The 24063-nt window shown below is 44.2% G+C and overlaps 1 protein-coding gene across 1 annotated transcript in view; it reads left to right on the forward strand.

Moving 5' to 3' along the window:
* Nucleotides 1-5668, forward strand: part of LOC309344740 (uncharacterized protein C1orf21) — a 170053-nt gene extending 164385 nt beyond the window's left edge. The window contains exon 6 of the mRNA XM_081867407.1: nucleotides 2870-5668. Coding sequence (XP_081723533.1) covers nucleotides 2870-2908 — 39 coding nt within the window. The 3' untranslated portion in view covers nucleotides 2909-5668. The remainder of the gene's footprint in view (nucleotides 1-2869) is intronic.
* The last annotated feature ends 18395 nt before the right edge of the window (nucleotides 5669-24063 follow it).

Below are 24063 nucleotides of genomic sequence, written 5' to 3' on the forward strand. Positions count from 1 at the left end.
ACTAATAAACGGATATTGGGGGGGGGGGGGACACAGTATCCCAATAAGAACATGAGACTGATTGTACTTTTTAAAACTGTTGGAACTGGGAGGAGCCTGCTGTTTTTCACTTCAAATTGATCCTGGGGTCTGTGCTTCTTCTGTTGAGGAGAAAATATGCCACAATTGTGCAACAAAGTGCATGCATAGTTTCTTTCTGTGAGAGGGGATTTTTCTGAACTTGCAAAATACAGTATTTAGAATTAGGAACAGTTAATAGGGTTGCCATACATCCGGAATTTCCTGGACATATCCAGAATATTGCAGTCGGAAGCAGTGTCTGGGTGAAAATTGCTAAAATGTCCGGGAAAATCCGGATGTATGGCAACCCATGTCGGCAGTGTCGTTTTTGGCAATTTACCTTGAAAATAGCTCAACAACTTTCCTGTCTGGATTTTTACTGCTTGAAATTTGGCAATCCCATTTTTAAGGACTACAGAGTTGGAAATTTTTGTATTAGAAATTATCTGCATGCTTTCTTCTTTGGGTAAATTTTAAAAATGCATGTGTATTTTCAGAATGGGTAGGAGAATGTGGACTGTTTGGCCTCAGAGTAGCTTACCAGGTTCTTCCCAGCAACCCTGCGAAGCAGTTTAGGCTGAGGGATACTGACTCGCCCAAGGTCATCCCAAGAGCTTCATGGATGAGTAGGGCTTTGAACTTGGGTGTCTCTCGTCACAGTCCAGCACTCCGGCCACATCGCCACACTGGCTGCTCCATGTCATTCATGACAAAGTGAGCAATTATTAGAGCGGGGGGCAGCAAGCAGGAAAATAACTTTATTGAAAGTTGGACTTTGTTTGTTGTAATGGAATGGCAAATTAGAAGACACTTCTGATGCATGTGCTCACAAAATATTTTTTAAGATATAGATGGGGAAGATGCGCAAATAGTACTCTAAAAAGTGCTTGTCTGATACTGCCTGAAACGTATGTCATTCCTTTGTATTACTCATATGCTACTTAGGATCAGTGCTATTTTTCTAGAAAAAGAGGTGCCAGAACTCACCATGAACACCTCCCTCATTCTCAATGGTGCCCACCTGGGAGCTGCCAGAACTGGGTTCCAGCTGAAAGAAAGCCCTGCTTAGGATTATTTAGGAAAAACATCATGACTTGCTTGCAGTTGCCCAGCTCAAATCTTATTTGCAGTTCAGTCTTATGTAACTGACTTAATGTGGGCATCACTTCCATGGACTAGGCCAGAGCTAAACTACAGTTGATGACTTGTCTTTCACTGGTTTACAATGTTCCTATCCTGAAATGATTTGCATTAAATGCTTTGGCTCCATCTGGAAGCTTTTGGTTCCATCCTGGTTTCTGCAGGGTTTGGGAGCATGACAGAGTTCCCCTGGGGAGCTTGCTTGCACACTTCACCAAGCAGGATTGAACTCTCTGTGCATCAGTTGATGCGTGGGAAGGTGAAAAGTCTTGCTTGCTGCAGGCATCCATCCCATCCCATCCCATCCCATCCCATAGGACACCAGATGTGGGGCTGGTGGGTGTGCTTTGGTGGAAGGACCTTGCAGATCAAATGGAGAAGCTGGTGGGCCAGATTTGGCCTACAGACCAGAAAATCCCCACCCCTGAGCTAGACCTTCTCATCCATAGCCTCCTCTCACTTCAAGCCCCCTCATCCACAGCCAACTTCTCTTTTACAGCCTCCTCTACTGGCGTTTCAAACATGTAATGCAAAGGGAGGTTTTACTCCCTTCCCTCAAGATGTTGGAAATCATGATTGATAAACCCACATGCATAAATCTTCTTGGGTTCCCCTCTTTACCCTTTCTGGTGATTTGGGTTAAGTGTGATGGTGTTGCCCGTGTTGTGACGTGAAAGTAAGAAAAATGAATCCATATTGCAGCTTGGAAAACTTCAAAGTGAAACTGATCAGTGTGAAGCTTGCATGCTATATTCAAAGGAGCTGTTTTCAAATGTGACATGATACTGGCTTCTTATTTGATTACCGTAATACTTTTAGCCATGATCCCCTTTCTCCTCTTTCCATGGTAGTCGCTTTCAGAGATTGACTATGCTGAAGAACTACTTGTCACACTTCAGGAAGACGTGGGCTGTATCCCTCATTTCTTAACCAGCGTGTATGTTCTTGTTCTCGCCTCTCCCTTTTTTCAAGTGCTGCTGCTGCCTACGCAAAGTGATCAGAAAGCTTGACAAGATGCTTAAAAAATAGAGCAGGTGCTTCAGCTAAATTCCAAACCGAGGAATAATAATTGCCAGAGGCGCAAAAGTCCCCTGGTGCCAGGGTTGCTGAAGAAGATGGGAAGGTTCTGCCATCTATGGGACCTGCCTGTTGCCTCTTCCTACTTCCTAGAGGAAGTGGCTCAGGGAAGTAGAAATTATTACATTTCTAAGGAAGGCTCTTCTGGACCCCCAGGATTGTGCAAATCTTAGCTGGTTGCAAACACACACCCCTTCAGGAGTTGAACTAGTGATTCATGTGCAACTCTGGGCATTCTTGGATGACACCCATTATCTAGATGTGTTTCATTCTGGGTTCAAGCCTGAGTTGTCACTAAGGTGGTCTTGGTGGTCCTGTTTGATGCTCACAGAACAATAGGAGGGCAGTACATTTGCTATTTTATTATTGCTCCCTTGTGACATCCAGTAATGCCTAGGGTAACACTCTGCCCTAACCACATATGACAAAGAGGTTTCCTACTGAAAACACTATAGGACCAAACACAGAAGGATTCAATGTAGCTAGCTGCCAAAGAGCTGGAATCAACGTAGCTAGTTCTGTTTTTCCTGTGTTAAATGTGTATATACTTCTCTCTCTCTCTCTCTCTCTCTCTCTGTTTTTCCCTTTGAAGGGTCGTGATTACTGTTCAGAAGAGGAGGATATCACATAGTGCCATTTCTGCTGATCAAAACGGGAATACTACTGTGTAAATAGATTACGGTCAAGATCCTTTTTGGAAGTCTTCTCAAGTGAACAGCACTACATTACAAAAGATCATTTCCACATTGTATGCTCCATCCAGTTGCAGTGTTTCTTAATGACCATACAATGAACGTTACGAAAGGAACGAAGAACAGCTTGTGTGGAACTGCCTTGGCTGATGCTGGCTGAAACATGTGGCAGATTTTTCACTTATCTGTGTCCAGGAACACAGCAAATATTTCAGCATAAAATCTTAAGTGACACTGTAGATTTCACTTGGGCTGTTGGCCTATTTTCTATTGGCTGAAGTAGTATTATACAACACCTACCATAACTGAGCAGCTAAACCTTCAAGTTCACTCTGTTTGTCAACCCTCCCCCCGGGTTGCAGAGTTCTTATTAACATGGACAATTTAGAGCTTTGGAGGTGGGATGCTTTGCCATGACCGTCCTCGTTTCTCTGCTAGGAAGAAGTTACCAATTTAAAAGCATGTTGTCACACAAATACTGGATATGGTGATGCGGAGCAGAAATCTGTATTTTTAAAAAAGTTTCTTTAACTAAGTATTTCAATCGAGGAATAAGCTTGCAGTATTGGCTTTGCTGACCACAGGTGGAAGTTGTGACCACAATCAGTTTGAATCCCTCTTTTTTTTCTAAGAAAATAAACATTTTACTGTTTTTAGGTATTCTCGTCTTATACCCATTCATGCAGTCCAGTGTGTTTAAAGAATAATTGGGTAAACAGGGTGGGAGCAAAGCACCCCTTTGGAATTATCCTGGGAGAGGATGTTATTTTAAAGCACCTGTGTGCCAATTTGGGATGTCTGTAGAGTTTATTTTTCCACATTATAAAAATATGATACTCTCTCTTCTCAAAGGCAGATGTAATATTTTTAACAAATATTGTCATGAGTAAAAATAAGCCTAAGGTTTAAAAAACAAAAACACTTTTGCATTTATTCTTTAAAGAAGTTCAGCATTTTTCTTCTATGTCTTTGAGGGGGTATAACCATTAAAAAATGCTTCTTGCAGCAATAGAAGCCGGGGTTTATATCCCTCCTTTGCCTTATCAGGGTTTCAAGATGGCCGTCCGTCAAGAAAAGCATACAAATTGAAAAAGCACATTTTAGATTAGTCTGTGGAAATTGTAATACAGTTGAAGTGAAGATTTTACCCTGGATCAAGATAGATATTGCACATAGGATTCTACCCGCCCCCGAGTCCAACTAGTTGAATTATGTCCTTGCTTAGCTAGTATCAGTATAATGGACCATGAGCATCATCCAGCCTCTCTAGCTGTGATGTCTATTGTCTCCATCTTGATGAGATATGTCACAGTGACTAGGTATGTAGATCCCATCCCTCTGGTTGCCATCGGATAAACTGCTATGACTTGGTTGATGTCACAGAGGGGCCTTGGGCATCTGATTCTGAAGTAGGTGCCCAGCCTTTATAAAACGGAAGCCACTTTTTCCCACCCTGGTGCCCTCTAGATCTTTTGGACCAGAACCCCCATCAGCCCCAGCCAGAAGGTGGAGCTAAGCATGGAAACATGCTCTACATACCGTGGGCTTTTGTGTGGTGGTATCTGGGTGCGAATCAGTTGAGTGGCTCCAGATTTTTCACAGGAAAGGGCAACAACAGCTTCTGCTTAAGATAAGAGATAACTGTGTTCTTAAGCATAAATGTTTACAATGAGATTGATTTACCAATTGCCCTTTTGTGAACTGTCTTAATTTTTTCCATATTCACCGTAAGCTCATTGGTCTAACTTTTAAATGTTCTCGCTGGTGTCCTCTGTCTCGGCATTCCTTTCTGCTCTCTTGATTCCACTGTTTCTAGTCATCTTCTTCCAAGGTATATTCTTCCAGTTCATTTCCATGCCTCTCCTTTTCCTGTTGCTGGCACCTTCTTTCTAGAAGAATCCTGTCCCCTTTGATACTCACATTATTGCTTCACCTCTATACAACATTTTAAACTGCTTAAAATTTACCTTTTCTCTTTTTCTGATTTCCCCCTTTCCTTGGTACCTTGTTTTTAATTTCCCTTACCCATTCCTCTATTTACTTTCCCCTGTCTTTCATGTCTACCTCAGATTGCAAACCTACAGGTATAATTCCCCCCCTGAGACTATGTGACATAGGCATTGGTTACAATTTATAAGGGGTGGTGTGGATCCAAAACCCTTTTCCCCTTCTGTTTTAGCATTTCCAGAAAAAGGGTGTCAGAATATGGGACTAGGTAAAGGGTAGATTTGTGCTAGATGGTGTCTTCAGCCCCTGCTATCTGCAAGGGTGCCCAATGGAGGAGACCATACCTTGTTCAGAGCCAAATACTTTGGGGGACTTGATCATGATGTGAAGTAATTCCCTGCAATAAGAAGCCGGTATGCAAATAGAGGGAAGCAAAATTTACCCTTGGAAGTCACGTTCTAGCTGCAGAAATGTTGAATGCCATAACCAACTTGTTCAGACTTCTTTCAGCTCCTATTTTCTCCAGTTTTTGTGGGGAGGGGGGTGCCCTAAAGAGGAAGGATAACTGGGTGTGAAATAAATTCACATGGAATATACTATACACTACTGAATATTTGTATAGTCTCATATCAGTACTACTTTCTCCAAGTTTACTGGAAGTTGCTTTTCCGGGTTCCCTGTGTCTTGTTTGATCAAAGTCTAATTTATCCTGATTTTTCTCTAGAATTAAAAGAGAGGCTTCTGTTCTCCTATCTGGTGTTGATTTTATTTCACAAGTAATGCCATATTTTAAAAAATGAAGCAGCTTCCCATTAGAAGGGGTTTTTTTTTTTCCTTTGGAAAAAATAATGTGTGACAGATTCTGCATTCCAAGGAATCTTAAGCCTGGTGAGTCGATCCCCCTTAACCCGAAGAACTGTAGGATTCCACATGTGAGTATAGTATTTATCTGCATCATTTAAGAGTTGAGTAACATACATCAGAGTAAGTGGTGACACACACCAAAGAGTTGCAGTGTGTTCCCCAGCCTGAAAGAGGGATCTTGCAGTGCTATTCAAGGTTCGCAAAAGGAGACATTCTCCTTCCCCATTTTTTCTTCCTCGTCCTCCTGAAAGGCCCACGTCTGGTGCTCTCTGCCAGCCCTCCTCATGATCACTTATTGCAATATAGCACCCTTTGGAGGACCACATGCCAACAGTGGGTGTAGCTGGAGGAAAAAGTGGACTGAGCAACCCATGTAAATGTTAACTTGGTACACTCACTCCCACCCCTCTCTCCATCCTGCATCCAGATAAAGAAGCATTATCCAGGTTCAGGGAAACATTCTAGCCAGATGAAAAGCACTTGGGGAACAGAGGAGGGCCAGGCCTGGGCAGAGTCCTGAGTGCCAGAGACAGAGGCACATCAACAGCTGCTGCTGAATGCAGAAACATGGGTTCCATTGACTTCCATGCAGCCAAGTTGCATTTTTCAGTGTTCAAAAAAACCAAAGCAAAAATCATTTTTCATATTGAAAAATCCAGCGTCCACCATTTGCTCTTTCTGGACAGACATGCTGCTTCTCATTACAGCAGCACTAAATTTCTCCTTCTATGGGCAATTCTCACTTCTGCCCTAAGGGAGGAAAAAATTCGAGAACCCTGTTGCATCAAGCCAGTGACCCAGCTTCCTGTTCTCACAGCGACCAACCAGATGGCAGTGGGAAGCCTGCGAGAAGGACCTGGGCACAAGAGCAGCCTCCCCCCAGCCCCAGTGAATCTTAGCAACTGGTCTGGAGAGTCTGCCTTAGGACCATGGAGGTTGAACATAGCCATTGCTCATTGCTAGGAACCAGGACGTTCCACCTCTAGACAATAGACTGAGCTACTTTATCATTCTTATGTCTATAGACTCAACGGCCACTGTTCAGTCCTGGACAGTCATAGGAATTTAGGTGATAATATTTCATCCCATACTGGTAAGCTGTTTTTTAATAGGAGGAGTGATTATACTGCTGAGACTAGACTAGAGACATTTTTTTTTTAAGACTTGAAGGTGTTTTGAAAAGAGGCTTCATTTATTTATATTAATTGGTTTATATCCCACCTTTCAACAGTGTGGTTTACAATTCTTTTTAAAATTATAGTAAAATTGAAACATGGTGTACATAGGTGTGGGCTTATTTTATTTAAAAAGTGGACTTTTTTAAAAAACAAAGTCTTTACAGCAGATGTAAGCAATTAATTAAAAAAAGAACCCCTACATGTGTGACAATGTGGTCATACCAATCTTTTACCTTCTGTCGCCTCTGGTCAAACACAAAAAACATACAAAACTTATTTACCACAAGGTGGGCTGAGTGTATACACACTGTCAGCAATAACCTCACTTTCAAATTGCTTTCAGCTCGGTGGAAATGTCTCCAGCTGTTATTTTTCTCTGGAGTTAAACAGGTAAGAAATATAAAGAAGCTTGAGTGGTGGTTGGGTATACTGAAATATAGTATACTGAAATGGTTCTATTATAGTTCTCCTTAACCGTGCCAGTAAGGAATAGAATTTCCTAAATTTTGTGGACATTCTAATCCAGCTTGGATTATATCGAGAAAGCGACAGTAGGGGAAGGGAGAGACTAGAATGACAAGAGGGCAATGGACAACAAAGACGGAAGGAGAAGAACGGTTTGGGAGCGGACTTGAGAAGCAGCGATTGGGAGAGGAGGGGTTTGAAGGGAGAAAAGAAGCGCCAATATTTGGACTAGTCTCTAGAATAATAATAATAATAATAATAATAATAATAATAATAATAATAATTTATTTATACCCCACCCATCTGACTGAGTTTCCCCAGCCACTCTGGGCGGCTCCCAATCAAGTGTTAAAAACAGTACAGCATTAAATATTAAAAACTTCCCTGAACAGGGCTGCCTTCAGATGTCTTTTAAAGATAGGATAGCTGCTTATTTCTTTCACATCTGAAGGAAGGGTGTTCCACAGGGTGGGCGCCACTACCAAGAAAGCCCTCTGTCTGGTTCCCTGTAACCTCACTTCTCGCAATGAGGGAACCACCAGAAGGCCCTTGGTGCTGGACCTCAGCATCCAGGCAGAACGATGGGGGTGGAGACGCTCCTTCAGGTATACTGGGCCGAGGCCATTTAGGGCTTTAAAGGTCAACACCAGCACTTTGAATTGTGCTCGGAAACGTACTGGGAGCCAATGTAGGTCTTTCAAGACCGGTGTTATGTGGTCTCGGCGGCCGCTCCCAGTCACCAGTCTAGCTGCTACATTCTGGATTAGTTGTAGTTTCCGAGTCACCTTGAAAGGTAGCTCCACGTAGAGCGCATTGCAGTAGTCCAAGCGGGAGATAACTAGAGCATGCACTACTCTGGCGAGACAGTCCGCAGGCAGGTAGGGTCTCAGCCTGCGTACCAGGTGGAGTTGGTAGACAGCTGCCCTGGATACAGAATTGACCTGCGCCTCCATGGACAGCTGTGACTCCAAAATGACTCCCAGGCTGCACACCTGGTCCTTCAGGGGCACAGTTACCCTATTCAGGACCAGGGAGTCCTCCACACCCGCCCGCCCCCTGTCCCCCAAAAACAGTACTTCTGTCTTGTCAGGATTCAACCTCAATCTGTTAGCCGCCATCCATCCTTCAACCGCCTCCAGGCACTCACACAGGACCTTCACCGCCTTCATTGGTTCTGATTTAAAGGAGAGGTAGAGCTGGGTGTCATCTGCATACTGATGAATACCCAGCCCAAACCCCCTGATGATCTCTCCCAGCGGCCTCATATAGATATTAAAAAGCATGGGGGAGAGGACGGAACCCTGAGGCACCCCACAAGTGAGAGCCCAGGGGTCTGAACACTCATCCCCCAACACCACTTTCTGGACACGGCCCAGGAGAAAGGAGCGGAACCACTGTATAACAGTGCCCCCAGCTCCCAGCCCCTCTAGATGGTCCAGAAGGATGTTATAGTCGATGGTGTCAAAGGCCACTGAAAAATCCAGCAGAACTAGGAAACAGTTCTCACCTTTGTCCCTAGCCCGCCGGAGATCATCAACCAGCGAGACCAAGGCAGTTTCAGTCCCATGGTGAGGCCTGAATCCCGATTGGAAGGGATCCAAATGGTCTGCATCCTCCAGGTGTGCTTGGAGTTGTTCGGCAACCACCCGCTCAATCACCGTGCCCAAGAATGGTAGATTTGAGACTGGGCGATAGTTGGCCATATTGGCCAGGTCTAAAGATGTTTTTTTAAGAAGCGGCTTAATGACTGCCTCTTTCAGCGGGTCCGGGAAGGCTCCCTCATAGAGGAAAGCATTCAACACCCCGCAGAGCCCATCGCCCAGCCCTTCCCGGCTCGCTTTTATCAGCCAGGATGGGCAAGGATTAAGGAGACAGGTGGTTGGTTTCACGCATCCAAGCAGCCTGTCCACATCCTCGGAGGTAACAGATTAGAATTGATCCCATGTAACAGGACTAGACAGGACTCCAGCACTCTCCCGCCCTGGCCCGGCTCCCACGGTGGAGTCTACCTCCTTCTGAATCTGAGCGACTTTATCTGCAAAAAACTTTGCAAAAGCATTGCAGGAGATCTTGGGGTCCCTACCAGGCCCCGGTGGTACAGGTGGTTCCGATAGATTGCAAACCACCTGAAAAAGTCTCCTGCTGCTGTTTTCTGCAGATGCAATCGAGGCGGCGAAGAAGGCCCTCTTCGCCGTCGCCATCGCCACTTGGTAGGCTCAATGTTGAGCTCTAGCCCGTGTCCGGTCTTATTCAGAATGAGTTTTCCGCCACCGGCGCTCTAGCCGTCTCAATGATTGTTTCATTGCCCTCAGCTCCGGGGAAAACCACGGGGCTGTCCAGGCTCCATGCAATCGGAGAGGGCGCTTTGGAGCCAGTCAGTCAATAGCCCTGGTTAACTCCGCATTCCAGCATGCTACCAGGGAATCAGCTGAAAGGCCATCAACTTGGGATAAAACACCCCCTACCACTCTCTGGAAGCCAGTGGGATCCATTAAGTAGCGATCCATTAAGTAATGATGATGCTGTTAAGGTGCTATATGCCATCAAATTTGGAAAACTCAGCAGTGGCCAGAGGATTGGAGAAGATCAGTCTACATCCCAATCCCAAAGAAGGGCAGTGCCAAAGAATGCTCCAACTACCGCACAATTGCACTCATTTCACACGCTACCAAGGTTATGCTTAAAATTCTACAAGGCAGGCTTAAGCAGTATGCAGACCGAGAACTCCCAGAAGTGCAAGCTGGATTTCGAAGGGGCAGAGGAACCAGAGACCAAATTGCAAACATGCGCTGGATTATGGAGAAAGCTAGAGAGTTCCAGAAAGACATCTACTTCTTCTTCATTGACTATGCAAAAGCCTTTGACTGTGTCGACCACAGCAAACTATGGCAAGTTCTTAAAGAAATGGGAGTGCCTGATCACCTCATCTGTCTCCTGAGAAATCTCTATGTGGGACAAGAAGCTACAGTTAGAACTGGATATGGAACAACTGATTGGTTCAAAATTGGGAAAGGAGTACGACAAGGCTGTATTTTGTCTCTCTGTTTATTTAACTTATATGCAGAATTCATCATGCGAAAGGCTGGGCTGGATGAATCCCAAGCCGGAATTAAGATTGCCGGAAGAAATATCAACAACCTCAGATATGCAGATGACACAACCTTGATGGCAGAAAGTGAGGAGGAATTAAAGAACCTTTTAATGAGGGTGAAAGAGGAGAGCGCAAAATATGGTCTGAAGCTCAACATAAAAAAAAAAAACGAAGATCATGGCCACTGGGCCCATCACCTCCTGGCAAATAGAAGGGGAAGAAATGGAGGCAGTGAGAGATTTTACTTTCTAGGGCTCCATGATCACTTCAGATGGTGACATCAGTCATGAAATTAAAAGACACCTGCTCCTTGGGAGAAAGGCGATGGCAAACCTAGACAGCATCTTAAAAAGCAGAGACATCACCTTGCCAACAAAGGTCCGTATAGTTAAAGCCATGGTTTTCCCAGTAGTGATGTATGGAAGTGAGAGCTGGACTATAAAGAAGGCTGATCGCCGAAGAATTGATGCTTTAGAATTCTGGTGCTGGAGGAGACTCTTGAGAGTCCACCTAAACATTAGGAAGAACTTCCTGACAGTAAGAGCTGTTCGACAGTGGAATTTGCTGCCAAGGAGTGTGGTGGAGTCTCCTTCTTTGGAGGTCTTTAAGCAGAGGCTTGACAACCATATGTCAGGAGTGCTCTGATGGTGTTTCCTGCTTGGCAGGGGGTTGGACTCGATGGCCCTTGTGGTCTCTTCCAACTCTATGATTCTATGATTCTAAGAAGATCAAACGTATCCATTCTTCAGGAAATCAGCCCTGAGTGCTCACTGGAAGGACAGATCGTGAAGCTGAGGCTCCAATACTTTGGCCACCTCATGAGAAGAGAAGGCTTCCTGGAAAAGACCCTGATGTTGCGAAAGATTGAGGGCACAAGGAGAAGGGGACGACAGAGGACGAGATGGTTGGACAGTGTTCTTGAAGCTACAAACATGAGTCTGACCAAACTGCGGGAGGCAGTGGAAGACAGGAGTGCCTGGCGTGCTCTGGTCCATGGAGCCACGAAGAGTCGGACACGACTAAACGGCTAAACAACAACAACAACCACTCTCTGGAAGCCAATTGGATCAATTAAGTAGCGGGGGCGGGCCATCCGTATCGGTCCCACCTCCCTGCAGAGGGGAAGGGTCGCAGAGAAGTCCAGTTGCACCAGGAAGTGATCTGACCATGGCACTTCTTTTGTTTCACTTTTAGTTAGTGTCAGATCACCAACATCCGTAGAGATAAACACCAAATCTAAGCCATGTCCACAGCTATGAGTTGGGCCAAACTTATTCAGGGACAGCTCCATGGAGGCCATGCTTTCCACGAAGTCTCGGGCGGCCCATTGTAAGGTCGTGTTGGCATGGATGTTAAAACCCCCCAGGACAACCAAACTAGGTGTTTCCAGGAGCATATCCACCACGACCTGAAGCAGCTCGGGCAGGGAATCCTTGGTGCAGCGGGGAGGTTGGTACACCAGTAGGAATCCTGTACTGCCCCTATTGCCCAACTTCCAGAACGTGCACTCAGAAAACTGGGTCTTCCCAATAGGACGCCTGGTGCGGACTAATGACTTCCTAAAAATCACTGCAACCCCCCCCTCCCCACCCACAAGGCCTGGGTTGCTGTGCATAAGAGAAACCTGGTGGGCAAGCAGCAGCAAGGACAAGCCCATCTACTTCATCCAACCAGGTCTCTGTCACACATGCCAGGTCAAATCCTCCATCTACAATCAGGTCGTGGATGGCAGTGGTTTTATTCATCATTTGAAGAATAAATTATAAAGTAATAGAGTGGGACATATTTTAATGAAACACAAATTGGACATAATATGCCTCCAAGAGACACATGTATCTAGGAAACACAGGAGGGTGTTCACTAATAAGAAGTTAGGAACAGAATTCATCTCCTCAGACAAGTGTAAGAAAAGAGGGGTGGTTATTTATGTAAAACCTAGATTAGAACCAAAGATGCTTTTTAAAGATGAAGAGGGAAGGATTGTAATAATTCAAGTAATGGTACAAGGAGAGAAATTGGTGGTGATAGGAATATATGCACCAAACGCTAAGAAAGCAGAATTCTACAAAAAAAATTAGAGGAAAAAATGCTAGAGTAAATGGAGGAAAAAATAATCCTTTTAGGAGATTTTAATGGAGTTTTCTCCTCAGAAAACGATAGAACACAAAGAAGTGTAGATAATAAAACAGGAAAATTACCACAATCATTCTTCCATTTAACAGAAACCTTCAAGTTGGATGCTTGGAGATTTAAACATCCAAGGGAGCTCACTTATTTTTCGGAGCCAAATCAGTCAGCCAGTGGGCTAGATGGACTGTGGATCACAAAAGATTTAACATTAAGAGTAGGAAAAATAGAAATCCAACCAAAGTTGCTATCAGATCATATCCCAGTGTTTTTATCTCTGAAGGGAAAAGGAAGAGGACATCGTAGATGGAGGCTAAATGAAGCATTACTTAACAATGAAGAAATAATACAAAAAGCTAAGAAATCTTTAAAAGAATACTTTGAATTTAATCTGAATAAGGGAACTGACATCAAGATCATATGGGAGGCAGGAAAAGCGGTAATGAGAAGTTTCTTCATGCAGTAGAACGGGATCCAGAGAAAACGGAAAGAAAAAGAAACAATGGAAATATTAGGTAAAGGTAAAGGGATCCCTGACCATTAGGTCCAGTCGTGACCGACTCTGGGGTTGCAGCGCTCATCTCGCTTTATTGGCCAAGGGAGCCAGCGTACAGCTTCCAGGTCATGTGGCCAGCATGACTAAGACGCTTCTGGCAAACCAGAGCAGCGCACGGAAACGCCGTTTACCCAACCGCCGGAGCGGTACCTATTTATCTACTTGCACTTTGACGTGCTTTCGAACTGCTAGGTTGGCAGGAGCAGGGACCGACCAACGGGAGCTCACCCCGTCGCGGGGATTCGAACCGCCGACCTTCTGATCGGCAAATCCTAGGCTCTGTGGTTTAACCCACAGCACCATCTGCGTCCCTAATGGAAATATTAGTGGAGATTAAAAAGAATGCAAGGAATCCAAAAAATGAGAAGATAAATCAAAATATTAAAATGCTGCAAGTACAACTATCAATGATTTTGAATCAAGAAATAGAATCAAAGATAAAAATGTTAAAACAAAAAAACTTTGAATTGGCAGATAAACCTGGAAAGCTGTTGGCTTGGCAATTAAGGAAGAAACAAAGCGAAAAGCTGATAAACAAATTGATTGTGGATGGTAAAACAATTGAGGAACCAAAAAAGAGAAGTAATAGTTTCTTAGAATATTATAGAGAGTTATATAAAGAAGTCCAAGAAAAACAAAAAAGAATAGATGAGTTTTTGAACCAGAATAAATTATGGAATATTACAAAAGAAGAGACAACCCAATTGAATGCCCCAATTAGTATGATGGAAATTCAACAAGCAATGAAAAGGATGAAAGTAGTAAAGACTCCAGGGCCAGATGGATTACCGGCCAAATACTATTAAAAAATTAGAAGATCTATGGCACTACCATATAAAGAGTAGTGAACAACATCTTAAATACAGGGAAACTACCAGCATCATTTGTTCCCCTAAGGGAACAGATCCAACATCAGTTAAGAATTACCGACCTATATCATAGAATCATAGAATCATAGAGTTGGAAGAGACCACAAGGGCCATCGAGTCCAACCCCCTGCCAAGCAGGAAACACCATCAGAGCACTCCTGACATATGGTTGTCAAGCCTCTGCTTAAAGACCTCCAAAGAAGGAGACTCCACCACACTCCTTGGCAGCAAATTCCACTGTCAAACAGCTCTTACTGTCAGGAAGTTCTTCCTAATGTTTAGGTGGAATCTTCTTTCTTGTAGTTTGGAACCATTGCTCCGTGTCCGCTTCTCTGGAGCAGCAGAAAACAACCTTTCTCCCTCCTCTATGTGACATCCTTTTATATATTTGAACATGGCTATCATATCACCCCTTAACCTCCTCTTCTCCAGGCTAAACATGCCCAGCTCCCTTAGCCGTTCCTCATAAGGCATCGTTTCCAGGCCTTTGACCATTCTGGTTGCCCTCCTCTGGACATGTTCCAGTTTGTCAGTGTCTTTCTTGAACTGTGGTGCCCAGAACTGGACACAGTACTCCAGGTGAGGTCTGACCAGAGCAGAATACAGTGGCACTATTACTTCCCTTCATCTAGATGCTATACTCCTATTGATGCAGCCCAGAATTGCATTGGCTTGTTTAGCTGCCGCATCACACTGTTGGCTCATGTCAAGTTTGTGGTCAACCAAGACTCCTAGATCCTTTTCACATGTACTGCTCTCAAGCCAGGTGTCCCCCATCTTGTATTTGTGCCTCTCATTTTTTTTGCCCAAGTGCAATACTTTACATTTCTCCCTGTTAAAATTCATCTTGTTTGTTTTGGCCCAGTTCTCTAATCTGTCAAGGTCGTTTTGAAGTGTGATCCTGTCCTCTGGGGTGTTAGCCACCCCTCCCAGTTTGGTGTCATCTGCACATTTGATCAGGATGCCCTTGAGTCCATCATCCAAGTCGTTGATAAAGATGTTGAATAAGACTGGGCCCAAGACAGAACCCTGTGTCACCCCACTAGTCACTCTTCTCCAGGATCAAGAGGAACCATTGATGAGCACCCTTTGGGTTCGGTCAGTCAGCCAGTTACAAATCCACTGAGTGGTAGCATAGTCAAGACCACATTTTACCAACTTCTTTACAAGAATATCATGGGGCACCTTGTCAAATGCCTTGCTGAAATCAAGGTAGGCTACATCCACTGCATTCCCTTCATCTACCAGGCTTGTAATTCTGTCAAAAAACGAGATCAGGTTAGTCTGACATGACTTATTTTTCAGAAATCCATGCTGACTCTTGGTGATCACAGCATTCCTTTCTAGGTGCTCACAGACTGTTTGCTTAATGATCTGCTCCAGAATCTTCCCTGGTATTGATGTCAGACTGACTGGGCGGTAATTATTTGGGTCCTCTCTTTTCCCTTTTTTGAAAATAGGGACAACATTTGCCCTCCTCCAGTCTGCCGGGACTTCGCCTGTTCTCCAGGAATTCTCAAAGATAGTCAGTGGTTCTGAGATCACATCTGCCAGTTCTTTTAATACTCTTGGATGCAGTTCATCCGGCCCTGGAGACTTGAATGCATCTAGACTAGCCAAGTATTCTTGTACTATCTCCTTAGTTATTCTGGGCTGTGTTTCCTCTGCTGAATCATTTGCTCCAAATTCTTCAGGTCGGGCATTGTTTTCTTTATCGAAGAAGACTGAGGCAAAGAAGGCATTGAGGAGTTCAGCCCTTTCTGTGTCCCCTGTTTGCATTTCACCATCTTCTCCTCTGAGTGACCCCACTGTTTCTTTGTTCTTCCTTTTGCTACGAACATACCCATAAAAGCCTTTTTTGTTGCTTTTAACCTCTCTAGCAAGCCGGAGTTCATTCTGTGCTTTAGCTTTTCTGACTTTGTGTCTACACGTGCTGGCTATTTGTTTGAATTCCTCTTTGGTGGTTTCTCCCCTTTTCCATTTTTTGTACACATCCTTTTTTAATCTTAACTCAGTTAAAAGTTCTTTAGATAGCCACCCTGGCTTCTTTAGGCACCTTCCATGTTTCCGTCTCATTGGTATTGCCTGAAGTTGTGCTTTTACTATCTCCCTCTTAACAAACTCCCAGCCATCATGAACTCCCTTTCCTTTTAGTATTACTGTCCATGGGATCTCACCCAGCACTTCCCTAAGTTTTATGAAGTCGGCTTTCTTAAAGTCAATAAAATTGAGTCCTAGTATGCTTGGCTGCTCCTTTCCACTGTATAGTAAACTTCAGAAGAGCATGATCACTCGCGCCTAATGATCCTTCCACTTCTACTCCACTAACCAGGTCATCAACATTGGTTAGGACCAGATCTAAAATGGCTGTTCCTCTTGTTGCTTCTCCCACTTTCTGGACAATGAAGTTGTCTGCAAGGCCAGTGAGGAATCTGTTTGACCTTATGCTCTTGGCTGAGTTTGACATCCAGCAAATATCCGGGTAATTGAAGTCCCCCATTACTACTATCTCCCTTCCTTTTGCATGCTTGGCCATCTGTTCCAGGAAGGCATCATCTATGTCCTCCGTTTGGCTTGGGGATCTATAGTAAACTCCCACAATGAGGTCCCTGTTATTCTTCTCTCCCTTAATTTTGACCCAAATGCTCTCACTTTGGCTTTGAGGTTCTAAATCCTGGATCTCTTCACAGGTATACACATCCCTGACATATAACGCCACTCCTCCTCCTTTCTTGTCTGGTCTGTTTCTCTGAAATAGATTGTATCCCTCCATTATTACATTCCAGTCGTGGGACTTATCCCACCAGGTTTCAGTGATGCCTATTATGTCATATTTAGTTTGCTGTACCAAGAGCTCAAGCTCATCTTGTTTATTTCCCATGCTTTGCGCATTAGTGTACAGACATTGAAGTCCATTAATCATTCCCCCGTGTCTCTTATTTAAGGATTTTTTCCTCCCACCACTAGGTCTGCGTGCTGTTTGCTCCATTTGGTCTATGACATTTGGGTGATCATCTTCATCAATTGATAGACTCCTACCTTCAGAAGCACTGTCTCCCTCCCCCACATTAGTCAGTTTAAAGCCCTCCTGATGAGGTTTCTGAGATTTTTGGCAAAAACATTCCTCCCAACCGTTGTGAGGTGCAGCCCATCGCTTGCCAGAAGTCCATCTTCAAGAAACTGCAGTCCGTGATCTAAGAATCCAAACCGTTCCTGTTTACACCATTTGCGAAGCCAGCTGTTCACTTCCACTATTTTCCCCTCTCTCCCTGGGCCTCGTCGTTCAACTGGGAGGACAGATGAGATGACAATTTGTGCATTTAATTGCTTCAATTTCCTGCCCAGAGCCTCATAGTCTCTTTTGATCTTCTGGAGGCTATTGCTTGCAGTGTCATTGGTTCCCACATGAACCAAGAGGAAGGGGTATTTGTCAGTGGGTTTTATGATTCCTTGCAGTCGTTCAGTTACATCTTGGATCTTAGCCCCGGGGAGACAGCACACTTCCCGAGACATCTTGTCAGGCCCACAGATCACTGCTTCTGTTCCCCTCAGTAGGGAATCCCCTATCACCACTACACGCCTCCTCTTAGGTTTGGTCGGGGTTCTTCCGTGAGCTGTCCGTTCCAAGGTCGCCTGCACATTCCCTGAGGACTGACTTTGCTGCTCGTCTTCATATACCTGATCGACTGTAATGAGGGAGAGATCCTCAAATTGAGTCTGCTCTTCGTCTTCCATGCTAGGGGAGAGGACCTCAAAGTGATTGTATATTTCTAAACAATCAGAGCGAACCCTGGGCCTCCTACTTCTTTGAGTCACGTTTCTCCATATATCTGGCTCCTGTGTTGGTGAACTAGCCTCCTTCTCAGGGGAGTCCCCTGTCTCCTCCTTGGTGGAGACGGTGTGCTCTGTTGCTTCCAAGAAGAGCTCCAGCTCTCTAATTCTTTGGAGCGTAGACACACGTTCCTCCAGTTGCTGGACTTTGTCTTTTAAGAGGGCAACCAACATGCAATTGCTGCAGGTAAAGCTGCCTGCAACCTTTGGCAAGATGGCAAACATTGCGCAGGAACCGCAGGCGACTGCAGCTGTTCCCTCACTCTCCATCTTGAGAACGTGTCGTTGGGGCTGGCTACAGCGGTCCTCCATCATAAGAAGCGTGCAGACAGGACAAATAACTCCCCCCAAAAAAACCTAGGTCTCCCCCAACAAACGTTTGAGACTCTCTCCTTAATAAGGATTACAAAATATTTGCAGACATACTAGCAAATAGATTGAAATGCATATTAAAAGATTATATCCATGAGGATCAAGCAGGATTTCTCCCAGGGCGCCGCATGAAAAATAATATAAGATATGTGATAGATACTCTAGAGCAGGCATGTCCAAAGTCCAGCCTGATGCCTGGTTTAAAATGTCCCCCCCCCCCCCAATTTTGAAAAATGGATGTGTTGCGGCCCCCGAGCGCCTGCCTGCTGCTCTGCTTGACGGAAGGTTAGAGGCAGGTGGGCCGGGCTGTGATTGGTGCATCTCTGGTGGCGGCGCTGCATGATTGGTTGCAGGATTCGCTCGCCAGAACCACTGGCTGCAGCTGCTGGCTGAGGGGGAGGGGCTGGGCCCAAAGATGCAGGAGATGCCAGAGGAGAGGTGGGCCGCAGGAAGAGGCCTGGAGCAGCCTCTGCCCAGAAGCACCTCTCTCCCTCTCTTTATCTGCCACCCTCTCCCAGCTGTCTCCACCCTGCGCTCCCCATCCCATCGCAGCAAATCTAAAGGAGATTGGGCAGGGGTTGTGGTGGGAAAGGTCAAACAGCGCCCCCTCACTTTCCATATAGGGATTTTTTTTCGGTCTCTGGAATCTTGTGGAGTGCAATGTTTTCTCTTCTCTCTTCCACTACCACCACCCTTCTCGTTTAATCTCGTCACTTACTCTTCTCCTCCCTGCATTTTCTCTCCTCCCCCATCGGGTCTGGCACTATGTGTGCATGCACATGTGTAGAGTGTGGTGGTTAAGGCTTAACCTTTCTGTGTCTCATGCCTGAGGGAGGGGCTCTACGGAGCCAGGATATTGCGTCACAGCTATCTGTTGTTATGCTGTGAAAGTGCTTTCGTTTTCAATCAGTCGCTGCACTGAGGATGATAGGAGTCAGAGAAAATGCAGCTGGACACTGATGGTCTTTGATGGATTGTAAATAAGCTGTTTTTGCTGTTAATAAACGCTTCTAGGATAGAGAAGCTGTCTGGACTTGTTTACATTCTTTCTCACACACAGAATTCGCTGTGCATCTGCTTTAATTGCTTTCTCCGGAGTTACGCTTGAAACTGAGCTGGCAGACAGAGCGTAGCTGGATGATAAAGCAATAAATCCAAGAACATGCCATATGTGTGGGTGGGTGGCATGCACATACAGACACATATATACTGTCTTTCCCCCAGGAATGGAGAATAGAGCGCTTTTAAGGAGAGAGGGAAGAAAAAGGGGGAGACAAACACACAAAAACACTTCCTTTAACATTTTTTGCTGCTTTGCCCTCATCAAGAGGTTTGTGCTCATCAAGGTTTGTGCTTTGCCCTCATCAAGAGGTTTGTGCCAACTTGGTGTTATGTTCCTGTTCATATTTTTTGAACTTAAAAGTTGACATATAACCTTTATTACCAATAATATGTAATGTACTTTACAATGCTCCTGACATATATTTCAGCTTCCTGGATTTTTTCCCCCATCTAGCCTTCAGATATGAAAGGCAGAGTGTTTTAACACCTGTTTAGATTTGTCATCCATGTGATGAAATGAAAAGTATGCCGTTTGCAATAAACTTTGCATAAAATATCTAATTTGCATTTAAATTAATTTGCATTTAATTTTAATGGTTCAAAGAACATCAGGCAAAATGGTCGGCCCTCACGCATATTCACTTCATCACATCTGGCCCTCTTTGAAAAAAGTTTGGATTCCACTGCTCTAGTTAGAAATGAAAAACAGGTGGCATTGTTGTTCATCGATGCCGAGAATGCATTTGACAACGTCTCCTGGAGGTTAATGGGGGCGGGGAATGAAGATGATAGAAGTGGGAGAGAATTTCTATAAAGGTATAAATAGGGATGCGGGTGGCGCTGTGGGTTAAACCACAGAGCCTAGGACTTGCCGATCAAAAGGTCGGCGGTTCAAATCCCTGCGATGGGGTGAGCTCCCATTGCTCGGTCCCTGCTCCTGCCAACCTAGCAGTTCAAAAGCATGTAGATAAATAGGTACCGCTCCAGCGGGAAGGTAAACAGTGTTTCCTTGCGCTGCTCTGGTTCGCCAGAAGCGGCTTAGTCATGCTGGCCACATGACCTGGAAGCTGTACACCGGCTCCCTCAGCCAATAAAGCGAGATGAGCACTGCAACCTCAGAGTCAGTCATGACTGGACCTAATGGTCAGGGGTCCCTTTACCTATAAATGCAATATATCCACAACAAATAGCTAAACTAGTTATAAATAACAAATCTAATGGAAAACTGTAATATTAAGAGAGGTACAAGACAGGGGTGTCCTTTATCCCCACTGTTACTTATTTTGGTGTTGGAAATTCTGAATACGAACATCAGAAAAGAAAAGAACATAAGGGGTATAGTTGTCGGAAATAAGACTTTTAAAGTAAAAGCCTTTGCCAACGACCTGACTATAACAACGGAAAACCCAAAAGAAGGCATGCCAATAGTGATAGAGAAGATTGCAGAATTTGGGTTAGTCGCAGGCTTCAAACTCAATAAAGAAAAAACAAAAATGTTAGTAAAAAATATGAGAGAAGAGGATAGAAGAGAACGGCAACAACTTACAGGACTGACAATTTGTAAAAGAATCAAATATATAGTACCGTATTTTTCGCACCATAGGACGCAGTTTTTCCGTCTTAAAAACTAAGGGGAAAAGTCTGTGCGTCCTATGGAGCGAATGCAGGGGGGGAGGCAAGCAGGAAAAGTCCCCAAGAGCCACACACAAGCTTTGCGCGGCTCTTGCGGGCTTTTCCCCAGGAGGGAGAAGGGACTGACGCAGCCAGTCAGTCCCTTCTCCCTCCTCTAGAAAAGCCTTGCGCAATCTCTCCAGTCGTGGGAGGCTGCGCAAGGCTAAAGAGGAAGCCCGCTTGCTGCCCGGGCTTCCTCTTTAGCCGTGCGCACCTCTCCAGCCGCGGGAGGCTGCACACGGCTAAAGATGCCAACTTTTTAAAAATCTCTCTATCTCTACCTCTTTTTCTTTTTTCGTCCTTTCTCCACCCCCTTATTTTCCTCTGGATCTAGATTAACGTTTTAGTTTGGAGGGGAGAATATTATAAAAAAGGAAACCTTACAGCTTTTATTTTAGTATACAATAAAAACAGATTAAACAAAACACAAGAGAAGGAACTAGCATAGAAGAAGAAGAGAAAAGGGAAAGAGGGAGGATACAAAGCCATTTACCAGAGGTAGATCTTAACCCTTGCCTCACCTGGGAGCTTCTCTGGGCAGGAATTCCCTCGGCTTAAGTGGGGTGAGGGAAGAGTGGCAGGTAGGGGGGTACCTACCTAGACAGTGAAGCCACATGCCTCTCCAATGAAAATTGGGAGTGGGGATTGTGTGAAGTGGCTGTGGATCTTCTGCCACAGAAGTGTAGGACTGTAGGAGTTGGGAGGGCCACCCGAGGGTCATCTAGCCCAGCCCCCTCACAATGTAGGAATCACAGCTAAAGAACGCCAGGCAGATGGTCCCCCAACCACTGCTTAAAAGCCTCCAGTGGTGGAGACCCCCAACAACTTCTGAGGTCACAGAATTGCAGGGTTGGAAGGGAACCCCAGGAGTCATCTAGTCCAGCCCCGTTGGACAGCGGGCACGATCCATCCCGTTGTGCAAGGCTAAAGATGCTGCTCAAGGCTAAAGAGGAAGCGCGCAGCCTGTCCATTGCTCTTTGGGGCTGGGGGGGGAATAATATTTTTTTCCTTGATTTCTCCCTCTAAAAACTAGGTGCGTCCTGTGGTCCGGTGTGTCCAATAGAGCGAAAAATACGGTAATCTGGATATCGGCAAAGAACATAAATCTATATAAAGACAACTATATACCAATTTGGAAGAAGATAAAAAGAAGCTTGAAAATATGGGACAGGTTAAGATTATCATTCTGGTGTAGGCTCTCCACAATAAAAATTAATGTGTTGCCTAAAATGCCTTTTCTGTTTCAAGCCATCCCAGTAGTGGGCAGTGTAAAACAATTTAAGACCTGGCAGAAAGATATAACAAGATTTATTTGGGAGGGCAAGAGGTCGGGAATAAGTTATAAATTATTGACGGATGGCAGAGAAAGAGATTTTGCACAGCCAAATTTAGAGTTGTATCATGAAGCCGCATGCCTATCTTGGATTAAGGAATGGCTAGTATTGAAGAACATTGACATACTAGACCTAGAGGGCTTTAACAATCGTTTTGGTTGGTATGCTTACTTATGTTATAACAAGGCGAGAGTCCACAGAGATTTTACGAATCTTGTAATAAGAAGGTCCCTATATATATATATATTTAAATGATATTTATTAGAAGTTTCAAAAATTACAGAGAAAGAAAAAAGAAGAAAGCAACAACAACAAAAGAAAATTTTCAAAGCATATATAACAATACTTAAAAGAGGGGGGAAAAATACAATACAACAATAACAATAAAAACACAATATTCCATATCTTTATCTTTCATTAACTTGTTTCATCGACCTCCTCACACCTCCCTTTTTGTATTCTAGTTTAGTTATTTATTTCAGCAAATTCTTTCCATCCTTCTCAATTTTTTTAAATAGTTTGTCTTAACAGTCTAACCTATTAATTAACTCAGCAAATCCTTTCCATCTTTCACTATATTCTGTCATTCAGTTTACCTTAGTTTATTTTAACCATATCTTCCCAAAAATACCTTAAGACTTAAAACTTAATATTTATTTATACATAATTCCTTATAACATTTCTGCTAAAGCCAAATATTTTCATTCCAACATTTTTCCTAATACTCATTAATTTTACACTAATTTCCAAAATAATTTTTTTAAAGTTTTCTTCCAATCTTCCTCCAGCGTCTCTTCTTCCTGGTCTCGGGTTATGTCAGTCCTTACTGTCCATTCCATCTAGTCCATCAACCTGGTAGTCTTATATCCGAGGCTCTTAAGTCTTTTCCATGTCCCTTCTGCAGGTCTTCTTCTTGTTTGTACTTGCACTTTACCTTGTCTTTTGTAGATCTCTTTCTTAATTTCTTTCCTTTCTCATTGAGGAGTAGGTCTCAGGGATGTTCCAACTCAAAAATATCTCCATCTCTCCTCAGCAGATCGGCCCATTCCCCACAGTCCCATTCCCCACAGTCAACAGTATAGTCCAGAAAATATTTAAAAGCATGTTTCAAAGTCCCTCCAAACTTAAGGGGCCCCACAACTCCAGACCCCCCCCCCGGCCCACTTCAAATTCAGCCTTCAACGACAATAGCTCATGCTCCTGTAGGGCCTCGGGCCTCTCCATTTGTGTTACTTGAGGTTCAACAGCAGCCTCCTCCATTATCTTCTGCGTTTGCACTTGCTCTATCAAAACAGATTCCTGAGTTGGCTCCTGGATGGTTTCTGTGTACATATTCACTGTTTGTCCAAAGTTTCTGACTGCAACAGTCATCAAATCCATCTTCTCATGCATCTGCTCCAACAAAGCACTTGTCTTGCAAAAAGCAAGCACCAAAACTTCTTCCAAACACATTTTTGTTCAAGGTCACAGTCTGGTCCCACGATCCTAATCTCCACAGCTGTAAAATCCCCAGGACGACTCCATCAACAATTTAACAAGCTCCCTCTAGAGGAGGCAATTTCTATTTGTATCCATCTTTTAAAAGCAGATCCAACAAAGAAAATTTACTTTCATTTTTCGGATTTTTTGTTTCTTTTAAATGCAAAAGGCAACATTGGAATCAATTTGTTTCTCTTCTTCAACTATCTGTCAAAAGATGTTCCATTCACAGTCAATGAACTTCACCA

Source organism: Podarcis erhardii, assembly GCF_964252035.2.
Source record: "Podarcis erhardii genome assembly, chromosome: 6".
NCBI lineage: Eukaryota > Metazoa > Chordata > Lepidosauria > Squamata > Lacertidae > Podarcis > Podarcis erhardii.